General features: G+C 44.3%; 1 protein-coding gene and 1 long non-coding RNA gene across 3 annotated transcripts in view; both read left to right on the forward strand.

Annotated features, from left to right (window-relative positions):
• LOC139084181 (uncharacterized) overlaps positions 1-7,028 on the forward strand; it is a 44,951-nt gene extending 37,923 nt beyond the window's left edge. The window contains exons 2-4 of the long non-coding RNA XR_011541562.1: positions 1,233-1,299; positions 4,770-4,865; positions 6,901-7,028. This is a non-coding gene — a long non-coding RNA (uncharacterized lncRNA). The remainder of the gene's footprint in view (positions 1-1,232; positions 1,300-4,769; positions 4,866-6,900) is intronic.
• Positions 7,029-19,103: 12,075 nt separating this feature from the next.
• CLPB (ClpB family mitochondrial disaggregase) overlaps positions 19,104-26,861 on the forward strand; it is a 135,924-nt gene continuing 128,166 nt past the window's right edge. The window contains exons 1-2 of one of the 2 annotated variants that reach the window (XM_008517590.2): positions 19,104-20,084; positions 23,551-23,602. In XM_008517590.2, coding sequence (XP_008515812.1) covers positions 19,685-20,084; positions 23,551-23,602 — 452 coding nt within the window. In that variant the 5' untranslated portion in view covers positions 19,104-19,684. The remainder of the gene's footprint in view (positions 20,085-23,550; positions 23,603-26,861) is intronic. The other variant, XM_008517588.2, reaches the window with a different exon arrangement.

Below are 26,861 nucleotides of genomic sequence, written 5' to 3' on the forward strand. Positions count from 1 at the left end.
CAGAAAAGGACATCAGGCAAAAACCTAAGGAAATCTGAATAAAGTATAGACTCTGGTTAATAATAATTGATTCATTAATTGTAACAAATGTACCATACTGATGTAAGATATCAATAATATAGGAAACCGGGTGTGGGGTATGTGGGGACTCTCTCTACTGTCTTCTCAATTCTTCTGTAAATCTAAAACTGTTCTAAAAAATAAAGTCTATTTTTAAAAAGACAACATTATTATTCTATCCAGTGACTGTTTTTCTAGTGTTAGACATTCATTCTATTTCTGATTTTCCACTATTAAAAATAATGTTCTATAAACATCCTGTGCAATGACCTTTTAAATGAATTCAGAAGCAGAGTCAGCTCCAGATAGAACTGAAAGGTGGGTAAACTCTAACGATGACTCCTTCCCCTTTCCCAAACATTCAACAACAGCTTTCCTCTATTTTTCAGCCTCTTAGACCCCCCATCTCCCTACAGCTTACAGTACTTACTGCTACCTGCATAATGAGTGTTCTTCTAGTCTCTAGAACGAATCCTGACCTGAGCAAAAGATATTTAAAGAGTTCTAACCCAATACTCATCGATCCAGCAAACATGGATCAAGCACCCACAATGTGACAAGTAACGGCAGTAAACAACAGGAGCTCTCTGTGGCAAATATCCACTTTATTTAGAGTAAGAATATTTCATAAAGTTCTGTTTGTGGCCATCTAAACTTGTGGGTTAGCATTTAAAAAGGCGAAGCCAGTTTCATCCTACATATAGGAATGTTTTCTTTCTCTTTCTTGATATAGAGACAAGGCCCAGGATCTAAATAATGAGTATGTTTTGGCTCAGAATGTATCAAGGGGGAAAAGCCATTTTGTATTGATCAATATGATACAGTCAGAAGTATATTCTAAGTTATTAAACATGTGCCCCTAAGCAAAATTAAATCATTGAGACAAATGAGTATCAGACCATAACTAAATCTTAAGAGAAATAAGCCAATGAATGATAAGTTCACCTCTTCTGATGGGAAAGCTTTGGGAAAGAGAGCCCAGTGAGAGGTAGATTCAACTGAAATGCTCAGGCGCGGTGGGGGTGGGATGGAAGAGTGGCATGGAGTGGAATAGAGAGGGTTCAGTAAAACATCTGGGCATGGATAACATTCTTGGGCCAATGTGATTTATGTTGCATCCATCCCATTAGGAAGATCCTTTCATCTTAACCATTTTCTATGGGTTTCCCCAGGACAGGGAAAGTGGAGACCTGCAGAGCTGAGCTGCAGCCCAGAGCAGCCGCTATCAGCATGTCCATGGTGAGTCACATCCATCTTGGAGCAAAGCATGCCCAGGGTTTTCTTCTAAGAAGCCAGCTGGTACTGAATGGTTGGAGTCCTTTTATATTTTTTTCTTTTAGTCTTTGCACACAATAGAATAATCTATTGACTTCTGAGTCAAGATAGAAAACACGATTTATGTCTTTTTCCACCTAAGAGCCCATTATGTGATAGAAAAAAAAAAAGATATAAACTCACAACAAAGAGAATACAAGAGTGGGATGTCAGTGTACAAGAAATTTCAACACATTTCTAAGAAAAAGGAAGGGGCGGAGAAGTGGTTACTGATGAAGCGGGGTGCAGGAAGCTGCAGCCTGGAATGTGCGAAAGGGGTGGAGGACTAAGGTGAGTAGAGTCAGACCCCAAGAGAACTGTAAGACTCAGAAACACCAGGAACAGCCACAGGAGCAAAGAAGATTTACACACGAAAACTGGTAAATAAATTGAAGTTCTATAGAGAGAACACCATACCCTTCTTATATCCTCTCCCACTCCACCCCCACACAGATACCCCAGCAAGCAAGCATCTGCCTCTCAAGCAACTATTTAGATCATGCATCTCTAATGTCTGCACTCTGGCCAGCTGGTTACCAGATCCATCTAGAACAAAGCCCTCCAATAAACAAGCCAAGCACATGTTCACAGTCCCAGTCCAGTCTTTATGGCTCACTCTTAAAAATAAACAACCAACTATTACCAGATGTTTGAAAGGCTGCAAGATGAAATACAGTAGCCAAGATAAAACAGGAACAAGAGGCTATGAAAAAGGACAACCAAGAAGCGAGCATGAGCTCCTGGGAACCAAATATATAACTGATAAAATAAACAATTCAATAAACCAGTGTAAGATAAAGAGACAGAAAATACAAGAAAAAAGATTAGCAACATTAGAATAACAGAAATTCCAATCGGATAAAACAGAGGGTGGGAAATTATCAGAGATAATAGAGGGGAATTAACCACAGCTAAAGGACACAAATCATCAGACAAATTCCAAGCATGTGAATGAAAAAAGAGTCACATTTTGATAAATCATTGTGAAATTTCAGAACTCCATGAAGAAATAGAAGATTCTAAAAGATTTCAAAGATGGAAGACAAAAAGACTTCTAAAGTAGAGTTGAAAATTAGACTCACATGGGACTGCCTGTCCACAGTCCAGGTGCTGGAAGACAGTGTAATACGAATGCCTTTAGAGTTCCGAGGGAAAATGTTTTCAATCTTTAATTGTGTATCCTGCCAAATTTTCTATCGAGTGCGAGGGTAGACTAGAAGCATTTTCAGACAAACAAGGAATCAGAACTTTTATCTCCAACATATCCCCCATAAGGAACTTACTGAGAATGTTCTTAAATAAGTGAGTAAACCATCCAAGATAAAGACTTGCAGTTCAAGCCAGGAAGATAATGAGGGGAGGTCCCAGGATGAGAACCCCAACTAGAATAGATTCGAGCAGGAGGACGGGGGACTCCAGCAGGATGGAGCTGGAGAAGATACGGACTTAAGAGATTTGATATCCTTGAGAATTTGGAGAAGCTTAAGGAGGTGATGAAAGCCATGTTTATTTCTAGAAAACCGTTCTCTTCTATTTCTAAAAAAAATGCTTCCAAATGGTTCCCTGATGAATCTGTCCTACAGTTCTCTTCTCTTCTTGGTATGCTTTCCAGGAGGGTCTCAGGAGCTGGCTGTCTCTCAGCAAAGCCTACTCAGAATTTAGGGATGTGAGGCCTGAAATTCTCTCCTAGGCGTCTGTTTACAAGAATTGATATTCATGAGGGGAGGGGAGAAGGGCTTTGCTTCAGAGTAAGGAAATTTGGTGGCTGAGGGAGAGACAGGAAAATTACAAGGAAAGAAAGCACTACATGATATTTATTCCCCAATTAGCTCAAGCCCCTTCTCCAATGAGCCATTTGATCTGGGTAGGGCTCTGCCCTCAAGTCTAAGCATGGAACACACAAATTAGGTTTAAGCTAACCAATACCTAGCACTCGCTAGTGACATTATTGGTTAAGAGGCAACACGTGCCCTAAGATGTCCAGTCACAAGGAATCTTAAGACTTTAGCTGGAAATATTGAGGCAAAGATTTTCACTTTTTCCTGCTGGACGTAAGCCTGGAATGAGGTAGCCCCAGAAGCTGTTAGCAGCCCTATCAAAACCACAGGGAGGAGAGAGCCTCTCTGAGGATGAAACCAACCACAGTGGGAAGCAGAGCCAAAAGATGGAGACGATCCATGTCCTGATGACATTTTACGACCTCCTGCTTCAAGCCACACCTGTAGCCAGCCCAGTTCTGGGACTTTTCTATTGTGTGAGCCTATAAACCCACTTTTTGTGTAAATGAGTTCGGGTTGAGTTTTCCCTTGTTACAACAGAAATACGCTCCCCTGATATAGACTTCGTACGTTTGCTTATTGACTTTCAACTTTGTGATTGAACAGAATGTATTGTGGCAAAAGAAGATAATGTAAATACTTTTAACCTTGACAATATAAAGATAAAAGTAAAGGTGATAGAAATGGAGATGGAAAGTGAAAGCAAAGGTAAATGAAGAGCAAGGGCACCACCTTCTTTAAAAGTTGGGGTCAAGCGACACAGTCTATAGGTGCTGAAACATCTTAGAGTTTAAGAAGTAAATATGCCCGTTAGTTACAAATGTAATAAATAAAGGAACTAAAAACAATGCTATAAGCCTATTGGGAAGATTAGGAAGGGACGTAAAAGATAGAGCCTAGGACCTATGAGAAAATGGAGATCAGCTCTAAAACTCCCAGTGACCAAAAAGAATTTTTTTAAGCACCAAGGAAAAGGGAAAATATAAAAGTGAAGAAAATAGATTTAAATCGTAAGGTTCAGATGGAGGAAACTGAGGAGACGTTTAAATGAAAGCTTGAGAAATAGTATCTGTTTCCATTCCTCCTTTATGAAGCGCTTGGTACTCTCTGTGAGGTGAAAGTTGGACAGGAAGGCTGGGATTTCTCTTCTTTTTGCGTGATTGGTATGCAACGATGCTCATGAGTCAGGTCGTCTGGACATGCACACTTTGGAGCCCAAGGATGCCTCAGCTGAGGGTTAAGGGAAAAAATAAAATGGAGACTTGTAAACTGGAGTGACACCATTGTAATTAAATCATGTGATTTTGTTTGACCATTTTGTACATTAATGTTGGTGGGAAAATGGAAGAATTATCAGCTGGAAAAAGGGAGGAAGTTGATTAGTAATATCTCACATTAGAGAAAAGTGACAGGAACCTTGGTAAAAGTAGATGATATACTAATAACTCCTTACCAAAAAAAGGGAGGTAAAATTCAAAAGGAAGAGAAAACTCTTTCTGTGGCATCAAAGTGGGCTGAGAAAACTCTAGCACCAACCTGCCTTCCTCTGGCTGAGGAGTGGATCAGGTAACGTGCATCCTTAGTTCCCAGATTTTGACCCTAATACTTTTCTCCTAGAAGAAGAGCTAAGATTCTGGGGAAAAAACTGATTCCATCTCTTGAAGTGAGAAACATTCCAAAGTGAGCTGGAGCATCCTGTCTTCAGTTAAGAAGGTAAGGTTGCATTCAGAGATCCCTGGGCAGAACTGACAAGGTCAGAAAGGCCAGCCTAAAAACAGGGCTGTGAGTGGCCGAAGATTGACCACACGAACTCCGAGAGGGCAACAATGACCCCAGTGAATCAGCACTAGTCGAGTCTGTTAAAGGAACTGTGAGCTCATGATAATCCTAAGTAGTTAGAGGGAACATTTCACAAAGGAGACTAAAAGGTGGTGGCAATGTGCACACTAGTTTGCAATGTTATTGATTTAAAGTTTTATATTGATCAGCCCAAACTATGTGAGTCATGCAGTGGTATTTTGGTCAAATTCCAGAATATAAGCTATAGGAGTAGGCTTAGGGAGAAAAAATCTTAGAAAGACACAAGTCAAAATGGGAAATAGTTATAAAAGGTGAGAGAATGCTTGTAGAAGGTGGGAGGATATTTGTAGAAAGTGAAGGTAATTTTGTAGAAGCTGAGGGAAGCGCTGTGGTAGATGGAAAAATGTAAGTAAAAGCTGGAGAAATACTAGGTGGGCATTATTGAGCAGAGAGGAAATCTACTGTATTAGAAGAAGGGAAGTTATCAAGGTTAATTAATAGAAATAAAATGCACAAAGTCAGTAAATTCAGGTTATTGTGTACAGAGATCACTAAGTCCTTCTGAAAAGTTGGCCAAGAGAAGGAGGGGAAACAGTCTGCACTAGCTGTGTCAGGCTGAACAAGCTCAAAAAAGGACAAAGTCAGTTAAGGTAAAAGAAGGAGTCAAAGTAACAGAAAAAGAGACAGTATGTTATGAGAGAAATGTCAAGAAGTTAAAAATAGACTCCCTTTCATAAGAAGATAAAGAATCAGAGAGTTATGTAAAATAGGGGAAGGAATGAAAGGTAAAAGGATATGAAGGTTTGTCTAAGTTAAATGGTGTCTTAGAAAGAAGTAGACATATGCCAGGTGCAAGCAAAGAAAAACAGTCACCTGCCAGAACACAGAATCAAGGGACAGCGGAAGAAACAGACAGGTTGGCCTAACATCGCCCCTGCAAGATCTCAGAGAACATCCAGTGTTTATATCACTGTGGCTGGCGTGGGCTAGTGTGCCCACTCAACTAAGAGGACACTTCCGCTGTCTTAGAGGCCTCCCTGTCCACAGAGGGCAGGAGAGAAGAGCTGGGTGGGATCCACCCTCCACACCTGCAGGACCCCACACCTCCTTCGGCACCCCCACCTCCTTCAGCAGGGCCAGGTGGTTCCCCCAGACATGCATACTCTGAGCAAGAGCTCACACTCCTTCTCCTGAACCCCTGCAGCTGCTCCATCACTCTGTGCCTTGGGCCCACCAGGATGAATCTCACTAGCCCCTTTAGCCCTGTGCAGGTGGCCACTCAAGTCATCCACGTTCCCCAGCTCTAATCCCCATTCAGCTTGTACATCGCCTTTTCTGACCCCATCTGCCATAATTCCTTATCTCCTGAGAGCTTTCCACTGTGTTCTGGAGCTCAAGGTCATTCATCAGTAGAATATTCTGCATCTTCACTTTCTTTCGTGACTATTCTCTTCATCTTCTTGCTCTGAAAAGTCATTCTTGTCTAAGGCTACTACTTTCTTTGCAATCTTCTCACGAGGTAGTTGCTTGCTCTCCTACAGCCCTTGTATCACTGGGCCTGGAGGTGTTACATGTTCTCCTTGTTCCTCATTGCTAATCCTAAATGCCCTTTCTTCCACAATGTGAAGAGACTGTACCATCCACAGCTCTTCTGTATGCAGGCATTTCCATCCCATCCCTCATGCTTTGAAGATTTTAGCTCGTGGATCACTCTCTCCAACACTCCAACATCACTCTTGGGGATTTCCATATCCACATTGCTGGCTATTCCAGTGCCTGGACTCCAGATTCTTTGATATTCTCTTCTCCGTGAACTTGTCGTCCTTTCCATCTAAGCCATTCCCTCCCATGGTTATACTGTAGACCTTGTTGTTACAATAACCTCAATCCCACTACAATTTCAATTTCAGATATTCCATTCTCTGACCACACCTCTTTCCTAAACCAGATTTCCTAGAACACAGAGCCAGCCTGAGGCAGAGCATATGTGCTGAAGCTTTACTGGGAAAGAAGCAGGAGTGAGGAAAAAAGGAGTAATCACACAGGAAAGTCGGGAGAACACCTATGTGGCGGTGCTTTACTGAGCTGTCACCATCTTCATAAGAATGCTCAATGGAGTTGCTCACAGGACACCTCCAGAGAAGCCACGTGGAACCACCGCAGCTAAAAACAATCCACTGGGGAAGGGAAAGGAAGCCATTTATCTGTGGGTGCCTTCCCATGTTCTGTCTCTCATGGACCCAAATCCTCCCTATGGAACACTAATTCCGTATGACCTTCATGTTGTATACTTGACCACTCTGGCAAGTCACTGGGGAAGCCAGAGCCCCCAAGGGTCCGGTCAGGTCAGACATAGTGCTGGAGCTGCGGTGGCTCCTATGGCAGTGATTTGATAGAATTTGTGCTGATGCTTGGTCCTGAACCCCAATGGGAAGCTGAGGCTACCACAGCTGGGAGATACAGTGGCCAGGGCTATGACCATTGGAATGAAATAAGCCATCCCTGGGGCCACTCTAGGCAGAAAATAGGGCAAGTGGCTTAGGTCCCAGAGAGAGGAGAGGGCCAGGCAGGCTGAGCATATCTGGAGTGAAATAAACTGGATCTTGTACATACATCCATTGTACCATTTAAATCTGTTTATAACCATTTATATCTGGATCTTGTGTCAGAAAAAATGATGCTCTCACTTTTTACCCAAAAGAGGAAGTTTAAATCCAATTCTTCAAGCCAGTGACCAGTTTCACCTCCTTATAAAGGGCTATAAAACCAAGTTATATCCCTTTATTACAGCTGGTCCCAGGGCCAGAACTGATATTCACCATGGCTCTGCTCTCCCACCCATTCTAGGCTCCTCTCACCCTCAGACAGCACTTTGGCTGACCTAGGTTACTTGCCTGGTGGGGTGATTCAGACCTTCAGCCCCCTGGCCATGCTTTTGTCAGGGCATGGTTGCTGCAGTTACCCATTCAGAGTTATCACTGGGCAGAGAAGCACCGAGAGATAACCCAGTGAATCCCCTGAATTCCAGACACACTCTTTCTTTATCCATTATGAAATAGCAACCCTTGCTATTCATGCGGATCAGGATCAACTAGCCTGCCAGTGTAGAAACATCATTGTCTGCTGGCCCACCGGCATGAGGAGCCCAGAGTAGCCAAACCATGGCCACATCCTCCAGTCCCCTGGCGGAAGAGCGTGCATGCACACGCACGCGCACGCGCACACACACACACACACACACACAGAGGAATAGGAACTTGTCAGGGCCCCAAATTATGGAACAGGAAACATGAATTCTACAAGTGAGTCATTGGGAGTAATGGTGATAGGGACGATTGTACTTCTACCACTTTGTAGTTGCTTAGACCTATGTGTGCTAGCTATTGAGGAGATGAGACCATCTTCCCCTTCGGCATCACGATAGTAACTCATTCCTGAGGGAATTGCAAAGATTAGCACCACCAAAAAAGCTTGAAAGATGCAGAGTAGTTATTCCTACCACAATCCCATTTAATTTGTCCTTTTGGTAGATACAAAAGCTTGATGGATTTTTAAGAATGACTATGGATTATCATAAACGTAATCAGGTAGTGAATCCAATTATAATTGCAACCTGGATGCGGCGTCTTTACTGGAGCAAATCAATAGAACCCCTGGCAACTGGAAAATGTTTTTTCAGCCCAAAAGCAATCTGCCTTTGTGTGGCATGACAGCTGTTATGACTTTACTATTTTTCCCCAGAGCTATGGCAACCTCCTGCTTTCTGGCATAACACAGCCAGAGGGGCCTCGATCGTCTTGATAGCCCACAGAGCATCATGCTAGTCCATTACATTGATGACATTATGCTAATTGGAGCTGCTGAGCAGGAAGTAGCAAGCATCCAGATACTTTGGTAGAACATATGCATTCCAGAAGATGGGAGAATTGTGAATATTCAAGGACTTGACACATAGATGAAGTTTCTAGGGGGTCTCACTGCCTGGGGCGTGTTGAAATATAGCTTTTAAAATGAGAGACAGATTGCTTCACATTGACCACTATGAATAAAGGGACACAAAGCTTGGTAGGCCTGTTTGGATTTTGGAAGCAACATATACTATCTTGGAGCATGTTTCTCCACCCCATTTACCAATTAATACTCAAGGCTACCAGTTTCGAGTGGGGCCCAGAGCCAGACAAGGCTCCGCAGCAAGTTTAAGTTGCTCAAGCTGCCCTGCCACTTAGATCCTGAGACCCAGCAGATCCAATGGTATGAGAAGTGTCTGTAGCAAAAGAGAAATTGTTCGGGAGCCTCTGCCAAAAACTCCAATAGGAGAATCACGGTGCAGGCCCATAGGGGTTTGAAGTAAAACTATGCCCTTTTCTGCTGGCTATCCCCCATTTGAGAAACAAATCTTAACTTGCCACTGGATTCTGGTAGAGATTCAATATCAACAAATGGAATATCAAGTGGTGATACAAGCAGACTCCTGCTTGAGGGGGAATGCTGTCAGCACAAGATGCGTTTGCAGTCACAAAGAACTGTCAGTCACAGCAACAGCTAAAATCAGAGGGAAGCTAAGGAGATGAGGTACCTGACATCCCAGGCTCTGGTGCAGTTGCTCCTTGCACCACTGAGATCCCCTTGTATCCCACATTAAATCCATTTTGTTAAAGATGGTAGCCAGCCGGAACCTCTACAAAAGATTTACTATAGAAGGATTACTGAAACAAGCTACAACCCACTGGTTGCAACTTGTCCCAAGATGGTAATTGATACTGTCTTTCTCCTCTATCCGCCCCTCATTCTAGCGCTTCGCCCCGTCTAGTTTGCCTGCTTGGTAGGATCACTCAGACCTCCATCCCTCAAGGGTCTCAGCTTTGTTGCCTTGACCTTGCCAGGTGATGCTTGCTGCATAGTTATTCACAGTTATTACCAGGCACAGAAGTACCAAGAGAAACCACGGAATGCCAGAGTTCCAGACACTCTTCCTTCTGAGTCACCTGATCAACAGGTCAGAGCAGTACTCCTAAGTGTAATGTATGCTGTTCAGTAAAGGAGGTTGAATATCATTGAAACATTGTTGGCTTTAAAGGGTTGGGAAAAGGCACAGGTAAGCATTCAATAAATATTTGTTGAGAGGAAAGGAGTGGAGTGGAACGGAACAGTGAAAATTGGTATAATATTTAGCAGCATTACCTCAAAAGTCCACAAGATGTCAGTGTTTCTACCTGAGAAAAAATAATGCGGCAGTCTGCGATTAAAATCACGCCCACTATCTGATGCCGGAAATTGATGTAAAGAGAATATTCATATAGAAATAATAGAGATTGGTTGATTTAACTGAATAGGTAACGTATGCACATGGTGCCAAATTCAAAAGTGTATGCAGTGGGAAATAAACTCCCTCCCTCCCTTCTCTCCTCTACCCCCAGCCCCGTTTTGCCCACCCCAAGGGTGACTATTTTTACTACCCTTCCAGAGATATCCTAAGTATATAACCGTATATTGAAACCATATATATCGAAAAAATATATATTGTCAAATAACACCAATGATTATATACAAAACAAGTATTCTGTGCCTTGATTTTTTCCTTAAAATACCTTTTTTCTTAAAATACCTTTTTTTCTCAAAATACTTGAGTGTTCCACATTAAAAGAGATAGGATTATCCCAATAAAAACAATAATACTCCACTGTTTAGCTGTACCCGAATGTATTTAATCAATCTCCTATTGATGGATATTCAGGCTGTTTCCTGTCTTGCTACTACAAATATCCTGACACGTTCCTCATTTTACACATATGCAAGTATATCTATATTTTAAATTCCAATATTTAGATATTGTCAGTTAGCCCTCCATTGAGCTTGTACCCATTTATACTCCCACCAACATGAGTGTCTTTTTCTTCACAAACTTCTCACAAACAGTTATATATATACATTTATATCTGTACTTAAAAATATATTTGCCTATCTGATGGGTGAGCCATATTTCATTATAGTTTTTAAAAACACTTTGTTGGAGTATAAATGATGTACAATAAGCTGCACATATTTAAAGTGTAAATTTGATCAATTTTGACCTATATACTCCTGTATAACCACACCACAACCAAGATGATGAACATATCCATCACCTTCAAATGTTTCCTTGTGTCCCTTTCCAATTCCTCCCTCCCACCCCCCTTCCTCCCTTCTCATACCTGTGCAACCACTGATCTGCTTTGTGTTACTATAGATTAGTTTTTGTTTTCTTGTATCTTATATAAAAGAGATGATACAGTATGCAGTCTTTTTTTTAATCTGACTTCTTTCACTCAGCATAATTATTTTCAGATTCATCCATGTCCTTGTCTATCAATTGTTCATTCCTGTTTATCATTTAGTATCACGTTGTGTGGATACACCACAATTTGTTTATCCAATCTTGTGTCGCTAGACATTTAGGTTTGTAACTATCACAAATAAAACATTCACGTACAAGTCTTTGTATGGACATAAGTTTCTATTTCTCTTAGTAAATATCCAGAAGTAGAATGGCTGGATCAGATGATAGGTGTATGTCCCATTGTTTTCCAAAGTGGTTGTACCGTTTTACAGCCCTATCAGCAGTGTGTGAGCATTCCAGTTGCTCCACATTCTCACCAATATTTGGTATAGTCAGTCTTTTTAATTTTAGACATTTTAATAGATGTGTAATGGTAATTCATTGTGGGGTTTTTTTGGTTTTTTTTTTTTTTTTTGAGGAAGATTAGCCCTGAGCTAACATCTGCTGCCAATCCTCCTCTTTTTGCTGAGGAAGACTGGCCCTGAGCTAACATCTGTGCCCATCTTCCTCTACTTTATATGTGGGGTGCCTACCACAGCATGGCTTGCCAAGTGGTGCCATGTCTGCACCCGGGATCCAAACCGGCAAAACCCGGGCCACTGAAGTGGAACGTGTGCACTTAACCACTGCGCCACCAGGCCAGCCCCCATTGGGTTTTAATTTTCATTTTCCTAATGAGTAATGATGTTGAAGGTCTTTTCACGTGCTTATTTCATTTTGGTGTAGTGTCTATTCAAATATTGTTCCCACTCTTAAAATTGGGGTTCTTTTCTTCTTATTAAGTTTTGAGAGTTCTTTCTACACGCTGGTGCAAGTCTTTTATTGGCTATATGATTTGCAAATATTTTCTCTGCTTCTGTGCCTTGTCTGCTCATTCTCTTAACTGTGGCTTTTGAGGAGCAAAAGTTCTTAATTGTGCTGAAGCCCAATTTATCTTTTTTTTATGGAACATGTTTTTGGCGTTTTATCTAAGGAATCTTTTCCTTACTCAGATTCACAAAGATTTTCTCTATGTGTTCTTCTAGAAGTTTTAGAGTTTTGGTTTTACCATTTAGGTTTATAATCCATCTTGAGATCATTTTTGCATATAGTGCATGGTGGTGTTGAGCATATTTTCATATGTTTAAATATAATTTGCAGTTTTTTCCTCATGAGCCATTCGGTCAAGTCCTTTGTTCGAGGCTGCTAAGTTTGGATGTGCAGTTCACGGAGTGAAAGCTGAAATCCTGCTGCACGGTGCGCACCTAGCCATACACACCGCATGGGGGCCCCTTTTCCTGATTCATCCCTGGGGCGCTCTGCTCTCCACTCCACACAGAGACGCATATAAGCCAGCAGGCCTTCCCTCGTCTGTCTATCTCTTGTATTGTAGGTCTGTGGTATATTTTATAGGAGTTGTATGTACTACTTAGCCATTCATCACTGTGGTGCAAATATATTTTTCCCCAGATTGTCATTTGTATTTTTCACCGTTTATGGTATTTTTCCATCAGAACTCTTTTTTGTAGAGTCAAATATATCAATCTTTTCTATTGTGGTTTCTGAGTTTTGTGTCACGCCTAGAAAGCTCCCCTACTACAGTTATTTTTTAAAGTTATTTTATATTTTATTCTAGCATTTTATGGTTTCTTTTTTCACATTTAAATCTTTTCATTCAGGGGCTGGCCCCGCGGCCGAGGGGTCAAGTTCGCACGCTCTGCTGCAGGCGGCTCAGAGTTTCCTTGGTTCGAATTCTGGGCGTGGACATGGCACTGCTCATCAAACCACGCTGAGGCAGCGTCCCACATGCCACAACTAGAAGGACCCACAACGAATAATATACAACTATGCACCGGGGGGCTTTGGGGAGAAAAAGGAAAAAAATTTTTAAAATCTAAAAAAATAAATAAATAAATCTCTTCATTCAGTAAACATTTATTTTGGTGGAAGGGGCAAGATAGAAATCCAATTTCCTTTTTTTCCAATTGGCCACCCAGTTGTCCCAATACCATTTACTAAGTAATTAGTCTTTTCCTCACTTACCTAAAATGGCAGATTTATCATAGACAAAATTCTCATCCTTAGTGTAAAAAGTAGCCGTGTTACTCTGCCCAGAGGTCACATGTTACACTTCGATTCTAATGGAAAGAGATAGACGACAAGAAAAGGAGGTGATATAAGAGATTTATTCAGCAAAAATATTTTCTGAGCTTGGTTTGGGTTAGCGCTCAGGATTTCTAGGTTTACAATATGGTATGAAAAAATCTGTTGCGATAGCAATAACCTCGATCATCAGGGAAAGAGTAAATTATATTCACTGTCTTCTATTTGTTAACACAGGAAAGTGTGCAATGTATTTGAGAAAAAATAATGCAGAAGATTTTTCACACACACCCCTACACACATAGACACAACACACACACAGTGTCTTTCCTCAGGAAAGTAAGCTGTGTAACGACTAAAGAGTTTGGGCTCTGAGTCTAACCCGGGAATACAGATAGTGTCTAACACATAGGATTAATGTAGGAATTAAGTGAATTTGTTCATGTGAGCTGCTTAGTAGCACAGCGCCTGACTCAGAATAAATACTCAGCATTCAGTAGCTATTAACCTTTTCTACTCTTGTAAAATGCTTAGATAAGTTTCTCCAAGATTTCTCAGATGTGGTTTACATGCTGTCGGGGTATTGTGCCTTCACTGACTAGAGCGATCACAGGAAAAAACACGCCCAGCAAACAAGGGGGAAACTTATCTGAGCCTTTATATAAATAATAGATGGTTGCGGGTAGGTTATTCAGTACAGTGGCTGGAACGTAGTAAATACTTAATAAAATTTGGTTGCTATTATTACCAGTAAATCAGTTTATTTCAGTTATTCCAAAGAAGAGCTGTGGAGAGCGGGCATGAGGCTGGTGGTTTGGCAGTAGCCAGTAGGATCCACAGGAGGTGAAATCTATGTCTTCAGACCCTATGCATTAACTCCGAGGTACAGTGCTAAATATGTTTAAAAAGATCTTTGACTCACGAAGACTAACCAGAATGGACTATTTATCAATCACTCCTGATATTTGAAGGAATACCTTATTTTTTAATTTTGTCTTTTGCTACTGTTAATCGACTATATAATTTCTAGAAAAAATTTTTTCTTAAGGATTTCCACTGGAATACCGTGAGAGGGTCTGGGGCTCTAGACACCAGCATCCATGCAAGCATGAAATTTCTTTGAGAACTCACGAATTTTACCTTTAAAAAAACATGGAAATTTTGTATTTTAATTAGTACTGTAGAACACTCTGAACTGAATAATACCTATGCAAAACAAAGAGGCAGTATGATGTGATGGAAGGAGGCTCTGGAATCATGCAGCCCAGGACTGGCATCCTAGAGCCATCACTCATTAGCTGTGTGACATGTGCAAGTCACTCCATCTCTCTGAATCTCAGTTTCTCCATCTGTAAAATGGGGGTGCAAATTCCCACTCATAGTTATTGTCAGAATTAAATAAGAATATACATGACTTCTGTGTGCCAGACAATGTGTGAAGTGCTTGGGACACATAAGTGCATAAGATATGGACCCCACCCTCAAGGAGTTGACTCCAGTAAATCACCAAACATGGTATCTGGTATCCAGTAGATGCTCAATAAATATCTGGTTGATGGACTAATAAATAAGTGAATAGTATATTTTTAACACATGTCAGTTTCTTCTCTACTTCCCCTACCTATCCCATCTACCAACTGATTCTGAGGGAAAAATTAAAGTATATTTCCTTTTAAAAAAACTTTTTATTTCGAATTAACTTTAGACTTACAGAAAGGCTACAAAAACAGTACAAAAAGTTCCCTTATATCCCTCACCTCACTTTTCCAATGTTAACATCTTATGTACCATAGTACGGTGATCAAGAACAGGAAATCAACATTTATACAATACTATTAACTAAACTATAGAATTTATTTGAAATTCACCTATTTTTCCACTAATGTCCTTTTTCTGTCCCAAGATCCTATCTGTGATCACACAGGTACTTAGTTTTAATTCTCCTTAATCTCCTCCAGTCTGTAGCAGCTCCTTAATCTTTCCTTATTTTTCATGACCTTGAGACTTTTGAAGAGTACCGTAGTAGGCAGAATTCTAAGATGACCCCTAAGATTCCCACCTCTGGGTGTACATGACTTGTACACACCTTGAGTGTAAGCAGAATCTGTGAATATGATGAGCTATCACTCTCGTGATTACATTACTTATCAGTTGACTTTGATTTATCAAAAGAGAGATTACCTGGCGGGCCTGACCTAATCAGGTGAACCCTTAAAAATGACAGGGCCCTTCCTGAAGTGAGAAAGATTGCAAACGTAAGAGGGTCTAAGAAGGTGGTCACATGGCAAAGACCTGACAGCAGCTTCTAGGAGCTGACAGGTACCTGCCTGCCAACAACCAGCTACTCAATGGGGACCTCAGATCTACAGCTGCTGGGAAATTATTTCTGCCAACAACTTGGCAGAGCTTGGAAATGTACTTTTGTCTAGTTGAGGCTCCAAATGCAGATATAGCTGGCCAACACCTTGATTTCAGCTTGTGAGACTCTGAATAGAAGACCCAGTCAAAATGTGCTGGACTCCTGACCCACAGAAACTGTGAGATATGGGTGTTGTTTTAATCTCCTAAATTTATGATGATTTGTTATGTGGCGACAGAAAACTAGTATAAATATTGATCAGTTATTTGTAGAATGCCTCTAAATTTGGGTTTGTCTGATGTTTTCTCATGATTGGAGTGAAATTATGTATGCTTGGTGAGAATGCCACAAAAATGATATTGTGTCCTTCTGGGTGCATCGGAGCGAGGTTTTCATGATGTCTACATGTCTTGTTCCTGGCGATGTTTACCTTGGTCACTTGGTTAAGTTGGTGTCCGCCTGGTTTCTCCACCATCAGGTTTTTGTAGTTGATAAGTATCTTACAGGAGATATTCAGGACTATACAAATCCTGTTTGTCCTCAAACTTTTACCCACTAATTTGAGCATCACCTGTGGATCTCGTCTGAAATATTTATTACTGTGGTATTTGCCTAATGGCGATCTCTATTTCCCTCTTCCTTCTACATTTATTAATGCAATTTCTACTGTAAGGAAGAGCTGTCTCTTTCCCTACTTCTCCCCCATTAAGCTATTTATTTATTTGATTATTTACATCAGTATGGCCTAATGGATATTTGTTTTACCCAATGGATCAAAAAAACTCCAAGCTATCATTATTTTTTGCTTAATTGTTCCAGCTTTGGTCATGAGGAACTCCTTCCCACTGGCTCCTGTGTTCTTTTGACAAGACTGAATCTGGTTTTGAGCTTTTCCTTACTTTCCAGCACACAGGATATTCCTGGCTCCTCTTGTATTTTCCCTGTCCCAGTCCTGGAAGCGACCATTTCTCCCAGGAGAACTGGTTAAGTTTATGGTAGAATAGTGTTTAGATCTGGGCCCTAAGTGCATCCAGTGTTTGGAGTGTCATTGCTTCTAGACCCTGTCAGGCGATGAAGATCAGTAGTATATGAAATATCCTAACCCATACATACTTACACGTCTATATTTCTGCATTGATCTATCTGTATATATATTTTAAAACCATGACTTTTTACTGATACCCCTAATTCCAATCCAATACCACAAGGTTCATTTTAGCTTTCTCTCTTTCCTTATTTATAACTCCTCTCTTCAACAATGAAAATCCCAGCTCTCATTCTCTGCTGTTTATTTATTTGTTAAAAACGTGCGGTATTGTATTGTTTTGTTTTGTTTTTCAGAAAAAGTGTTTTCCCCAGAAGCCTGTAGAACGGCCTCCAACCCTACTCCAGAGGTAGGTGACCACAGCAACTGCACTGATCCCTCACTTTCTGTCTCCTCCTAAACCCCACTCCAATATCCCCAGTCACCTCATTACAAACTAAATGAAGCTGGAGTCCTCTGTCCCCCAACCCAAGAGCCAGATGCTCAGGGCCAAGGTAGGGTACCTGGAACCTGACATAAATCCGTACTTTCTGCGAAGACCCAAAGGAAGACATCCTGAGTGGAAGAACTTTTAAAATGTCAGCAATGTGACCCAGAGGTTTTTGAATTGGTTATTGAAAACCTAGAATTCCCTCTGAGTCCTGCCTGATTCTTGTGGATGTTCTCATGCTCCCCCACTACTTCCCACTCAGCCAGACATCGATCATTTAACCTCTGGGTACTCCCTACCAAATGCTGATGGTGATTCAGCTCTGCCTTGCACCCCTCCTGGATATTATTTGTTCCCTCAATTATTCTCTCAACATTATTGAGAGAATCAGTGGGTACTCTGCAATCATGTAGTGCTAAGTAAACCAAAGGGCCCTGGGAAGTGTCTGCAGCAATACCGTTGGAGCTCAGCACGAGCAGATGCCCTCTGTCTTGTGACCCGCCTGGTCGTGGGAACTCAGGGACCGCTCCTCCTGCTGTGACCAACCCTGAGCTGGGAGGCAGAAGTATTCTAAGAATACAGGGAGGGTGAAGCTACTATAGCGAATGGAGTGGATGACAACACAGGGTGTCCTGGGCATCTCTCAAAATAAGAAGGTCAAAATGCTTTGGCTATTGAATACTTTAAAAATACTCGTTCCTTCATTCAACAGCTATTTGCTGAGTGCCTTACTAAGGGATGAGGAAATGAGAAACTCCACTTCTGCCCTCGAGAAGTTAAGAGTAGCGGCCAGCCCTGTGGCTGAGTGGTTAAGTTCTTGCACTCTGCTTTCATGGCCCACGGTTTAACCGGTTCGGATCCCGGTGCGAACATGGCACCACTCATCAGGCCATGCTGAGGCGGTGTTCCACATAGCACAACTAGAGGCACTCACAACCAGAATATAAAACTATGTATTTGGGGGCTTTGGGGAGAAGAAGGAAAAAAAAAAAGAGAGAGATTGGCGACAAATATCAGCTCAAGCACCAATCTTAAAAAAAAAAAAAAAAGAGCAGAGAATCCAACCACCCCTAGAGCAGGGAATACAATGATAGCTGCCATTTCTTGAAGACCTACTGTGAGCCAGGGATGGTGGTGGTCCACATATTATCTCATTTAACACAAGCAATCATCTTAATGGTAGGTATTATTATTTTTTATAATAATGAGGAAATTAACAATCAGAGAGATAAGGGAGTTTGTCCAAGGTCACACATGTAGTAAATGAAAGAGTCAAAATTGAAATCCAGGTCTGCCTGCACTCCGAAGCTTATATTCATTCCCCCATGTTAATAAGGTGGGGGTAATCCTTTCACTGAGCAAATATTTATTGAGCAAGGCTTTTTGTTCCAGACATTGTTCTGGGTGCTAGTGATATAAAAGTGAAAAAACAAGGTCTCTGTCTTATGGGGCTCACGTTCTGCTGGAGAAAGACAATAAACAAATAAATATTTAGTATGTCAGGGGTAAGTGCTGTGAAGAAAAATTAGGCAGGATGAGAGGGATGGGGGAAGGGAAACTGCTTTTTAAAATAACTCGTCAGGGAAGGCTCTGGCAATGTAAAGTTGGAGCAGAGATCTAAAGGAAGTGCAGGAATAAGAGACAAGACTGGCATAAAGAAGAGCTCCCTGCTTTGTCTGTCTGTGGGTTCAGTCTGGAAAACAGGGGGCGAGATGGGGGTGCAGGTGTTGGGCTCGAAGTTGGAAGACCTGAGCTTTATTTATTGATTTATTGGGAAATCTTTTCACCTGTGAGCCTAAATTCCCTTCCCTATAGACGAGAATAATGGACCTTGCCCAGCTTCCCGCACGGAGCTGCCATGAGGATGCGATGACACAGCCCACGTGAAAGCACTTTGAAAATAACACAAGTGAAAAAGCAAGACCAGGAGTCAGCTGTGTGACATTCAGTCACACAGAAAGGAAGTCTGTGTAAGAAAATAAAAGGAATTCCTATTTCAGGTGCACCGGTTACCCTAGACATCTTTCTTTTTGAAAAGCTGTCCCAGGCTGAAAAGAGAAATAGGCTGAAAGAAATAAGTATCAGTTTCATAATAAGCCTCTTCTGAAGATCCTTGTTTAACTTACACTAGTCAGAAATTGCATCGCATATTTAATCTAAACTTGGAAAGAGGCTCTGGGATTCGAACTTTAACTCTAATCGCCACGCCCCACCTTGGTTTTTCTTTTCACCACGCCCCCACCGCCCGAACTCCATTTCCCATCATGCCCTGGGCTCCTGTAAGTCGGCAGTCATTGTGACACGAGTTCCACACCCTTCTGGGAAGTGTAGTTTATTTGTTCGCTAGCTGCGGGAAGATCTAGGGCTGCGGACTACCACTCCCGTGAGGTAGTGCGTAATTCCACCCCTTTCGCGGCGTCTTCGAACGCGCCGCGGCAGCCATGTTGGACGTGGCCAGCACAGGGGCCGGCATCAGGAGGTAATCGAAGCAGCTGTCACGATGCTGGGTTCCACGGTGTTGCGAAGAACAGCGCTGGCGCCGCGGCTCCTCCAGCTGCTTAGGTCCTCATCGCTCCGGAGCCATGGAGGTGCCTCCGGCCTGAGTGTAACCACCGGGGGCCGCGGGGAGCCGCAGTGGCTGAGGGCGGCCGTCGGGGGGCGCCCTGGAACATCGCCGGCCTTACTCACCAGAGGAGGGGCAGCCACCGGGGGGCGCCAGGGAGGACGCACCGAGACCCAGTGCCTCGCAGCCGCCACCTGGGGACGCCTTCCTATCCCCGAAGAAACACTCCCAGGACAGGACAGCTGGAATGGTGTTCCCAGCAGGGCAGGACTGGGCATGTGGGCCCTGGCCACGGCGCTGGTGGTTCACTGTTACAGCAAGAGCCCATCCAACAAGGGTGATTATCGGAACAGTCTGGGTTCGAGGAAGGGAGAGGCGGGAGGAATATCCTGACTTCATATCTTTGGAGGGTGGGAGTTGCTTATAGATTTAGACTGCCAGAGCCTCAGTCCTGGAGGGACCCCAGACATCATGTGGTCCCAGGGCAGGGTGTTGCACAGGAGTGCTCAGCCTCTCTGAGTTGTATCATTTCCCATCATAGGACAGCCTCCCTGTTTTGGTCATCACTTTGTCTGTCTGTACAATGGGAGCATGGGACTAAACATCTAAAATTAGGGCATGGTTCTTTTATGCTCTAATATTCTGCCTGGTCCAATTCCTCTTTTAAGAGGTCTCCAGGAAACTGCCGCCTGTTTTAAGGGCAACAACCAGATGGTTTACAGTAGTTGCATCCCTGAGGTGGCCTAAGAAAGGAAGAAGAACCTTGGCTTCACTGCTGTCTTTGCCACTGCTCATGCCTTGCTCCTCTCTGGTTTCAGTTTCCCCACGTACTCAGTGAAGGGTGATTTCTCAGTACTCTTACAGTGCTGTTATTCTGACTTCTCTTGGAGTTCAGCAGCTTGGGTCTGTCTCTCAGTCTCCCAGGGATTTGCTGTGCCTGGTCTCAGACGTGAGATGATTGTCCCATGTAGGGCAGTTGGCGGAAGGAAGTTAGCTCAGTAGAGACCCAAAGCAGCCATGGGTGCTGGCTGACGCAGGTCGGCATCTCACCTGGGTGCATAGAGCTGAGCAGGGACTAGGAGAGTGGGCAGAGAGCCAGACTTCTGGCCTCTGTGAGTCCAGCCACTCAGGCTCTAAGGGAGGAGACTCAGATACGGTGTTCATAGATTCCGTGCTCTGAGACTTTGGAACAAGATGGGGTACTCCCGTGACATTCATTTGTTTATTCAGCAGGATGTGGCCAGCTATAAAGGAAGGGCCGTGGACTGGCAATGAGGGCACCTGGGGTCTTGTTTGGTTACCTCTCACTCCCATTATGACTTTGTACTCTCACTCCTCCTCACGGGCCCTCTGTTTCCTTATCTGCAAAACAAGGCTGTTGAAATAGAGACTAAGGGTTCTTCTAGCTTAGGCAAGCTATGGTTCTGTAACTTTCAGCATTTTTTTGAATACACTCTGAGTGCCTGGTTTGGGCTAGATGTGGAACTCCTAAATTAACAAGTCAATTAAAGAGTCAGTGCAGGCAGTTAGGCCTGTGGGTCTAGTGAGTGATCTGAGTATTGTTGTTGGGGGATTAGAGGCCCAGCACAGTCAGGAAAGTCTTCCCGGAAGATTGGAGACCCCTGGAGGATGGGGAATTTGAACTTGACTTCTGAAGGATAGGGTAAGAGATGAAAGGGAGAGTGACACTGTGAGCTCCATGAAAGCAGGGAATGCATCTTATCTTTTTCAGGTTGATACCAGCTCCTTTCCCTAATGCCTTCGCATTGTTTGTCCACCATAGTATCTGGAATTTAGTAGGTCTCAGTAAATGTGTCTCAAGTTGGATTGTGTTCCATGCAAAGGCTTCAGGGAATGAAGATAAGGGAGTCGCAGGTCAGCATTGGTGTATGCCGGGGCTAACAGGCTGGCCAGCCTGGTTGGAGGACAGGGGGGGTCTTTGGAATGAGGTGAGAGCAGGTGGAGTGGGATCTGGATGTCAGGCAGAGGGGTTTGGAGGGTTTGGGATTTTTCCTGTAGGCAGTGGAGAGCCGTGGAAAGTTGGTGAACAGGAATGTCCTGAGGCCAGTGTGTTTAGGTGGATTGGAGGAAGGCATCCAAGGTCTTGCCTTCGAGGTTCTTGGGGACTCTGGACTGGACTTTGTGGCCCGTGAACCCCAGCAAGGAGACCAGGATCTGTTTACCAAAATAGATAATGACCCCAACCATGACCAGTTCCAACCCTTCTGACTGGCTGGCTACCTGTCCCCTGACTTGGAGTTGTGACCTGAGGCCCTCAGTGTAGTGTAGTAGATACAATGTAGTAGATTTAGGAGCCAGGAGGCCCTGGTTTTGATTGCAGCTCATTCGTCACTCAGTCTGTGACCTTGCAGAAGCCGCTTGTTTCTGAAATGCGAGGGGAGAGTGGCTACAGCAATATCTGAGTAAGGCTTCTTCCCCTTCCAGCTTGGGGCCGCCCAAGCATGCCTGGGTGTGTGGTTGGAGAACAGTCGAGGAAGATAACCAAGAAAGACCTGGCCCTGGAATCTAGGCCAGGAGGCATATGCGTATATCTGAACCACAGAACTGGTTTGCATATGCACAACGAGGTGGGTATCTTATCCCTCTTGTACAGATAAGGAAACTGAGGCTCAGGAGGTTAGGTGAGTTGGCCAGGTCATACAGCAAGTAAGTGGCAGAGTTGGGACTGGAGCCCAGGTCTTTCTGCCTCCAGATCCTGTTGTTTCCACCATGTTTCAGGTCTTTCTGCGTCTGGATCCTCTTGTTTCCACCCTGTTCCAGGTTTCAGTGGGTGTCCCTTGGCTGAACTGAGGGCTCCCTGAGGCAGGGTTGGGTGTGAGTCTGTCCACTGCCCAACAATGGAGTTCAGAACCAGCTGAGCGCAGAGTGCTCCCTGAGCACTTCATATTGGACTGCATATTTGAAAGAATTGTGCCTCTGCTGTTGACGTGTGAGATTTTTTCTAAGTCAGGCAGTTTTTCTTTGTGGCCACAAGGTGGTGCCAATAGCCTGCAGGCTGCCCAGGCCAAACTTAGCGTTGCCTTTCTGCTAGGCCTGGTGATTGCTAAGGGATTGGAACCCTCTGTTTTGAGTCTGCCTTTGCTGGACGTGGCACTGGGGAGTTTGCAGATTTTTCAACCGTCATTTCATCTCAGCATCTTTGTGAAGCTGGCAGGGCAAGGATTATTGCCTCTGCCTTATAGTCAGAGAACTGGGTTGAGACAGAAAAGGGCTGCCCCAGCACATGGTGATTAGGGGGCAGGTGTGTTGGACCCATGTCTCCTGACTCCTGGTTGAGACTGTCTCCTCTCTCAGGGCCTCACACCCCAGCCTGCTCCTCCCCATTGTGTCTGTCCCACTGAGTTTGTGACCTGTGACATCGAGAATCAAAACTGGGCTGAGATACTGTAATTGGGAGAGTGGAGCAAGGTAGGGGAATGATTAGTGACAGCAGTGATGGTCACATAAACATATTATACAGGGCTGCATAGCTAATGCAGAGTGAAGGGATTCACACACTGAGCGTTTACTCTGGGTACCACATGGTGCTAGCACTTCTGGATCCCGGGATGATGAGAGGAGTTAAGAGTTTGGGCTCTCTGTAGAAAGATGTGGAAGACAGGTTGTTAACAGTGGATACCACTTGGGCAGGGGATGATTAGCTTTCTCTTTTTATACCTTGGCATCACCATAAACCCATGTTTCTGAAGTGCTTCCATTTCCGCTGTCTTATTGGGCCCTCCAAGCAGTCCTGAGGGGTAGGTCCTGGCCAGGGATCTGACCAGTGCCCCCTCTCTCTTCAGATGCAGCCCTGATGGAAGCTGCTCGCGCCAACAATGTCCAAGAAGTCCGCAGGTGAGTGTCGAACCCCAGGCCCTTCCTTCCCGCACAGGAAGGGCCCCATGGGGTGCGCCCCTTTCTCTGGTGATGACTGCCTTGGAGGAAATCCTCACGCTAAGCTGGGAGCTGAACTCTTGACTTCCCTGTAGTCACTGAGTCACCTGGGCTCCTTGGCTCAGGTCAACTCTTAGATATTTTAAGGTAGAGAGTCAGCCCCCATATCTTTTCTGACCCCAAACATCCCTGGATCTTTCCACTGTCATGTTCTTCGCAGGGCGTGGTTTGGAGTCCCTCCACATTCTGTGGGTTCTTCACTCAATCTTCCAATTTGCTCTTCTTTCTCTATGGCACTGGCCACGTGTTGTTGCTTATTGCCTGGATGGGGTGCAGGTGGGCACCCATGGAGAGGATTGAGGATTTGGAAGGCAGCTGGAAGAGACCTTTCTGCCAGGTGTTCTGGGGCTAGAAAGACCTTCCTGCAGTGCTGGGGTGCACAGCCTGTGGGCCCCTGCGCAGGGGCTGACGGTGTTTCTTGAGCCTCCCTGGCTCAGCTGGGCCCCTTCTGGCCCCTGGCTGGTTGGATTTGAGGCTTGTTCTGGGGTGGCGGTTGGACTCAGTGTGGGGCTTAGCCTGGTGCCAGGGGCAGGACAGAGTCTGTGTCCAGGATGGATGCTCAGATGGGGGCCAGCATAGGACATCAGTATGGGCTGTTGGTGAGGGGCAGAGATTTTATTATTGGTGAAACTAGTGGCCCCCCTGGGCCTAATCTTGTCCTTTGTGGCCCTTCGCCATAGGATACCCTCCCTTCCCTGCCACCACATCCACATTTTAGACAGGAAGTCAGGTGTTTGGAATGGCTATCCCTGCACCCAGTGCCACACACCCTTGGTGTTCTTCCCCACTTCAGCTGCCTGAACGTATAAGCAAGTGTAGAAAGGCAGCCATGGCCCCACCAAGACTTACTGCTTTGATTCCCTTTCATTTGATCTGCAGCATTACTATTGATTCTCAAGGGTGCTTTTGAGTATTAATGTTCAAGGCTTAGTTTTTAATAAACCACTTTTGGAAGTATGGGCTGGGAGTTGTTTCTTAGCCAAATAAATATGATGGAGCAATAGTTTAATAAACATGTGATGATGCATCTTAAAAACCAAGCACAGATGTCAGCTTGTTGTTATAAGAGCCATTTATAACTGCAGGCTGTGCATGGCGTCTTCATTCCCCCAGAAGGAGATGAGCCTCACTTCCTTCTGCTGCAGAACAAGGGAGCGAGGGGGCAGAAACAGGCTGTGCCCCCTCCGTGCAGGCCTTTGCTGACCCTGGATTCACCGGTTGGTAACTGCTAAGGGCTGCGGGCTGCTGCTTTCCTCCTGCAGCCCAGCGTGGGCAGCACATTTGCAGAGCAGCAGTGCTGTGAGTCCACCTTTCCATCGCCCAGGCAGGCTGAGTTTACCCTGTTCTCTTGAGCCACCAAGTGTTGATTATTTTAGCTTTTTCAAATTCACATTTTTTAATAGCAGTTAAACACCTGTGTGCGGCATACAGAAAGTCATTGAATTTATGTTGTGTGTATGACTCAGAACATTTATTCTTGGCTGTGAGGATAGAGTCTCGAGGGGCCTTTCTTGTGTGTCCCCAGTCTCTGACCTGCTTTTCCCCTGCCTCCTCTTGTCCCAACTCCCTTAGTCATGACTCAGTCAGAATCTCCCTTTATCCCTTGTGAGGGAGTCAAAGATGAGCAAGGCATAGACCTTACCCTTCAGCTTGGCAATCTCCCCACTGCGCTCCTCCCCACTCCCCCAGAAGCAAAGATCAGGGAGCAAGCTGAGCAAAGGCAGGGTGCAGGAGCTGCTGCTGGCTGCTGGGCCCAGTGAACATGCAGATGCTGCTGAGGTGGGGTTGGTGCAGGGTTGCAAGGTGTGGGGAAAGAGGGAAGGTGGTTTGAGAGAAACTGGAATGAGCAAGGCCTGGAATGTCTGCAGTAAGGAGTTTGAATTAACCTATAAGCAGTGGGGAGACATGGGAGGTTTGTGAGCAGGGGAATTACCCAGTTAAGGTCATTCAGAAGGTTGAAGGATGAACTGAACTGGGGAAAGGCTGAAGGCAGGTCTGTTAACAGGCTGTTTCAATAAGGCGCATTCAGCGGGCCAGCCCTGTGGCCAGTGGTTAAGTTCGTGCGCTCCGCTGTGGTGGCCCAGGGTTTCGCCGGTTCGGATCCTGGGCGCAGACATGCACTGCTCGTCAGGCCACGTTGAGGCGGTGTCCCTCATGCCACAACTAGAAGGACCTACATCTGAGATATACAACTATGTACGGGGGGTTTGGGAAGATAAAGCAGAAAAAAAAAGAAAGAAGGAAGATTGGCAACAGTTGTTAGCTCAGGTGCCAATCTTTAAAAAAAAAAGATTCAAGCGATGAAGGCCTGAATTAGGACATCCTTCCTTCCTTCCCTCCTTCTCACCCCAAACAGTTCCTGCTTATGAATGAATGAGTGGGCCTCTGCTGGGCATTGGAGATGCAGGGGTGACCCAGGCTCTGGTTTCAAGGAAACAGATGTGTAACCTATCAATTACAGTTCTTCCTGCTAACAGAACTAGGCCTAGAGTTGGTGGGGGTGGGGTGAGCCTGACCATCCTCACTAGAAGGAAACTTTGGAATTTCTGCAGCAGGTCCGTATTCAGCCTTTCTGTGCCCTAGACTCTGCACAAGTGCTTCATGCTGCTCTTAATTTCTTTCTCTGTGTGTCCTTGCCGTTAGCTCTGCCCAGCAGACCTGACTATAGCAGGATAGAGTCCCGCTCTCAATTTTTTTTTTTTTTTAAAGATTTTATTTTTTTTTCCTTTTTCTCCCCAAAGCCCCCTGGTACAAAGTTGTATATTCTTCGGCCACGGGGCCAGCCCCCCCGCTCTCAATTTTTAAAAAAAACTTAAGACATAGTGTATATATGGTTGGGTCATTATGTATGTGATCAGTGTGGTCAGTGATATCAGTATTTGGAATAAAACTCAGACCTGGTGAATAATATTGTCCTCTCCCTTTCTTCCCCCTTCCCCTCTCTGAGGCTCTGTGCTGTGTGTGTCTGCCTTGATGACCCCTACCCTCTGCAGTCCCAGAGCCTTGGGAGAGCTCTGGATAGTGCAGGGCAGCAGCCTGAGGCTCTTCTGCTCAGAGGGGAGGTGCTTCATCCTCCTCTTTAAGGACACTCTGTAACCTGCAGTTTCTGGGTCCTGGGCACGTGCCCTCCACACAGACTGCCCTCTGTACTCTCTGCTCA

This window comes from Equus przewalskii, chromosome 6 (genome assembly GCF_037783145.1).
Source record: "Equus przewalskii isolate Varuska chromosome 6, EquPr2, whole genome shotgun sequence".
Lineage (NCBI taxonomy): Eukaryota > Metazoa > Chordata > Mammalia > Perissodactyla > Equidae > Equus > Equus przewalskii.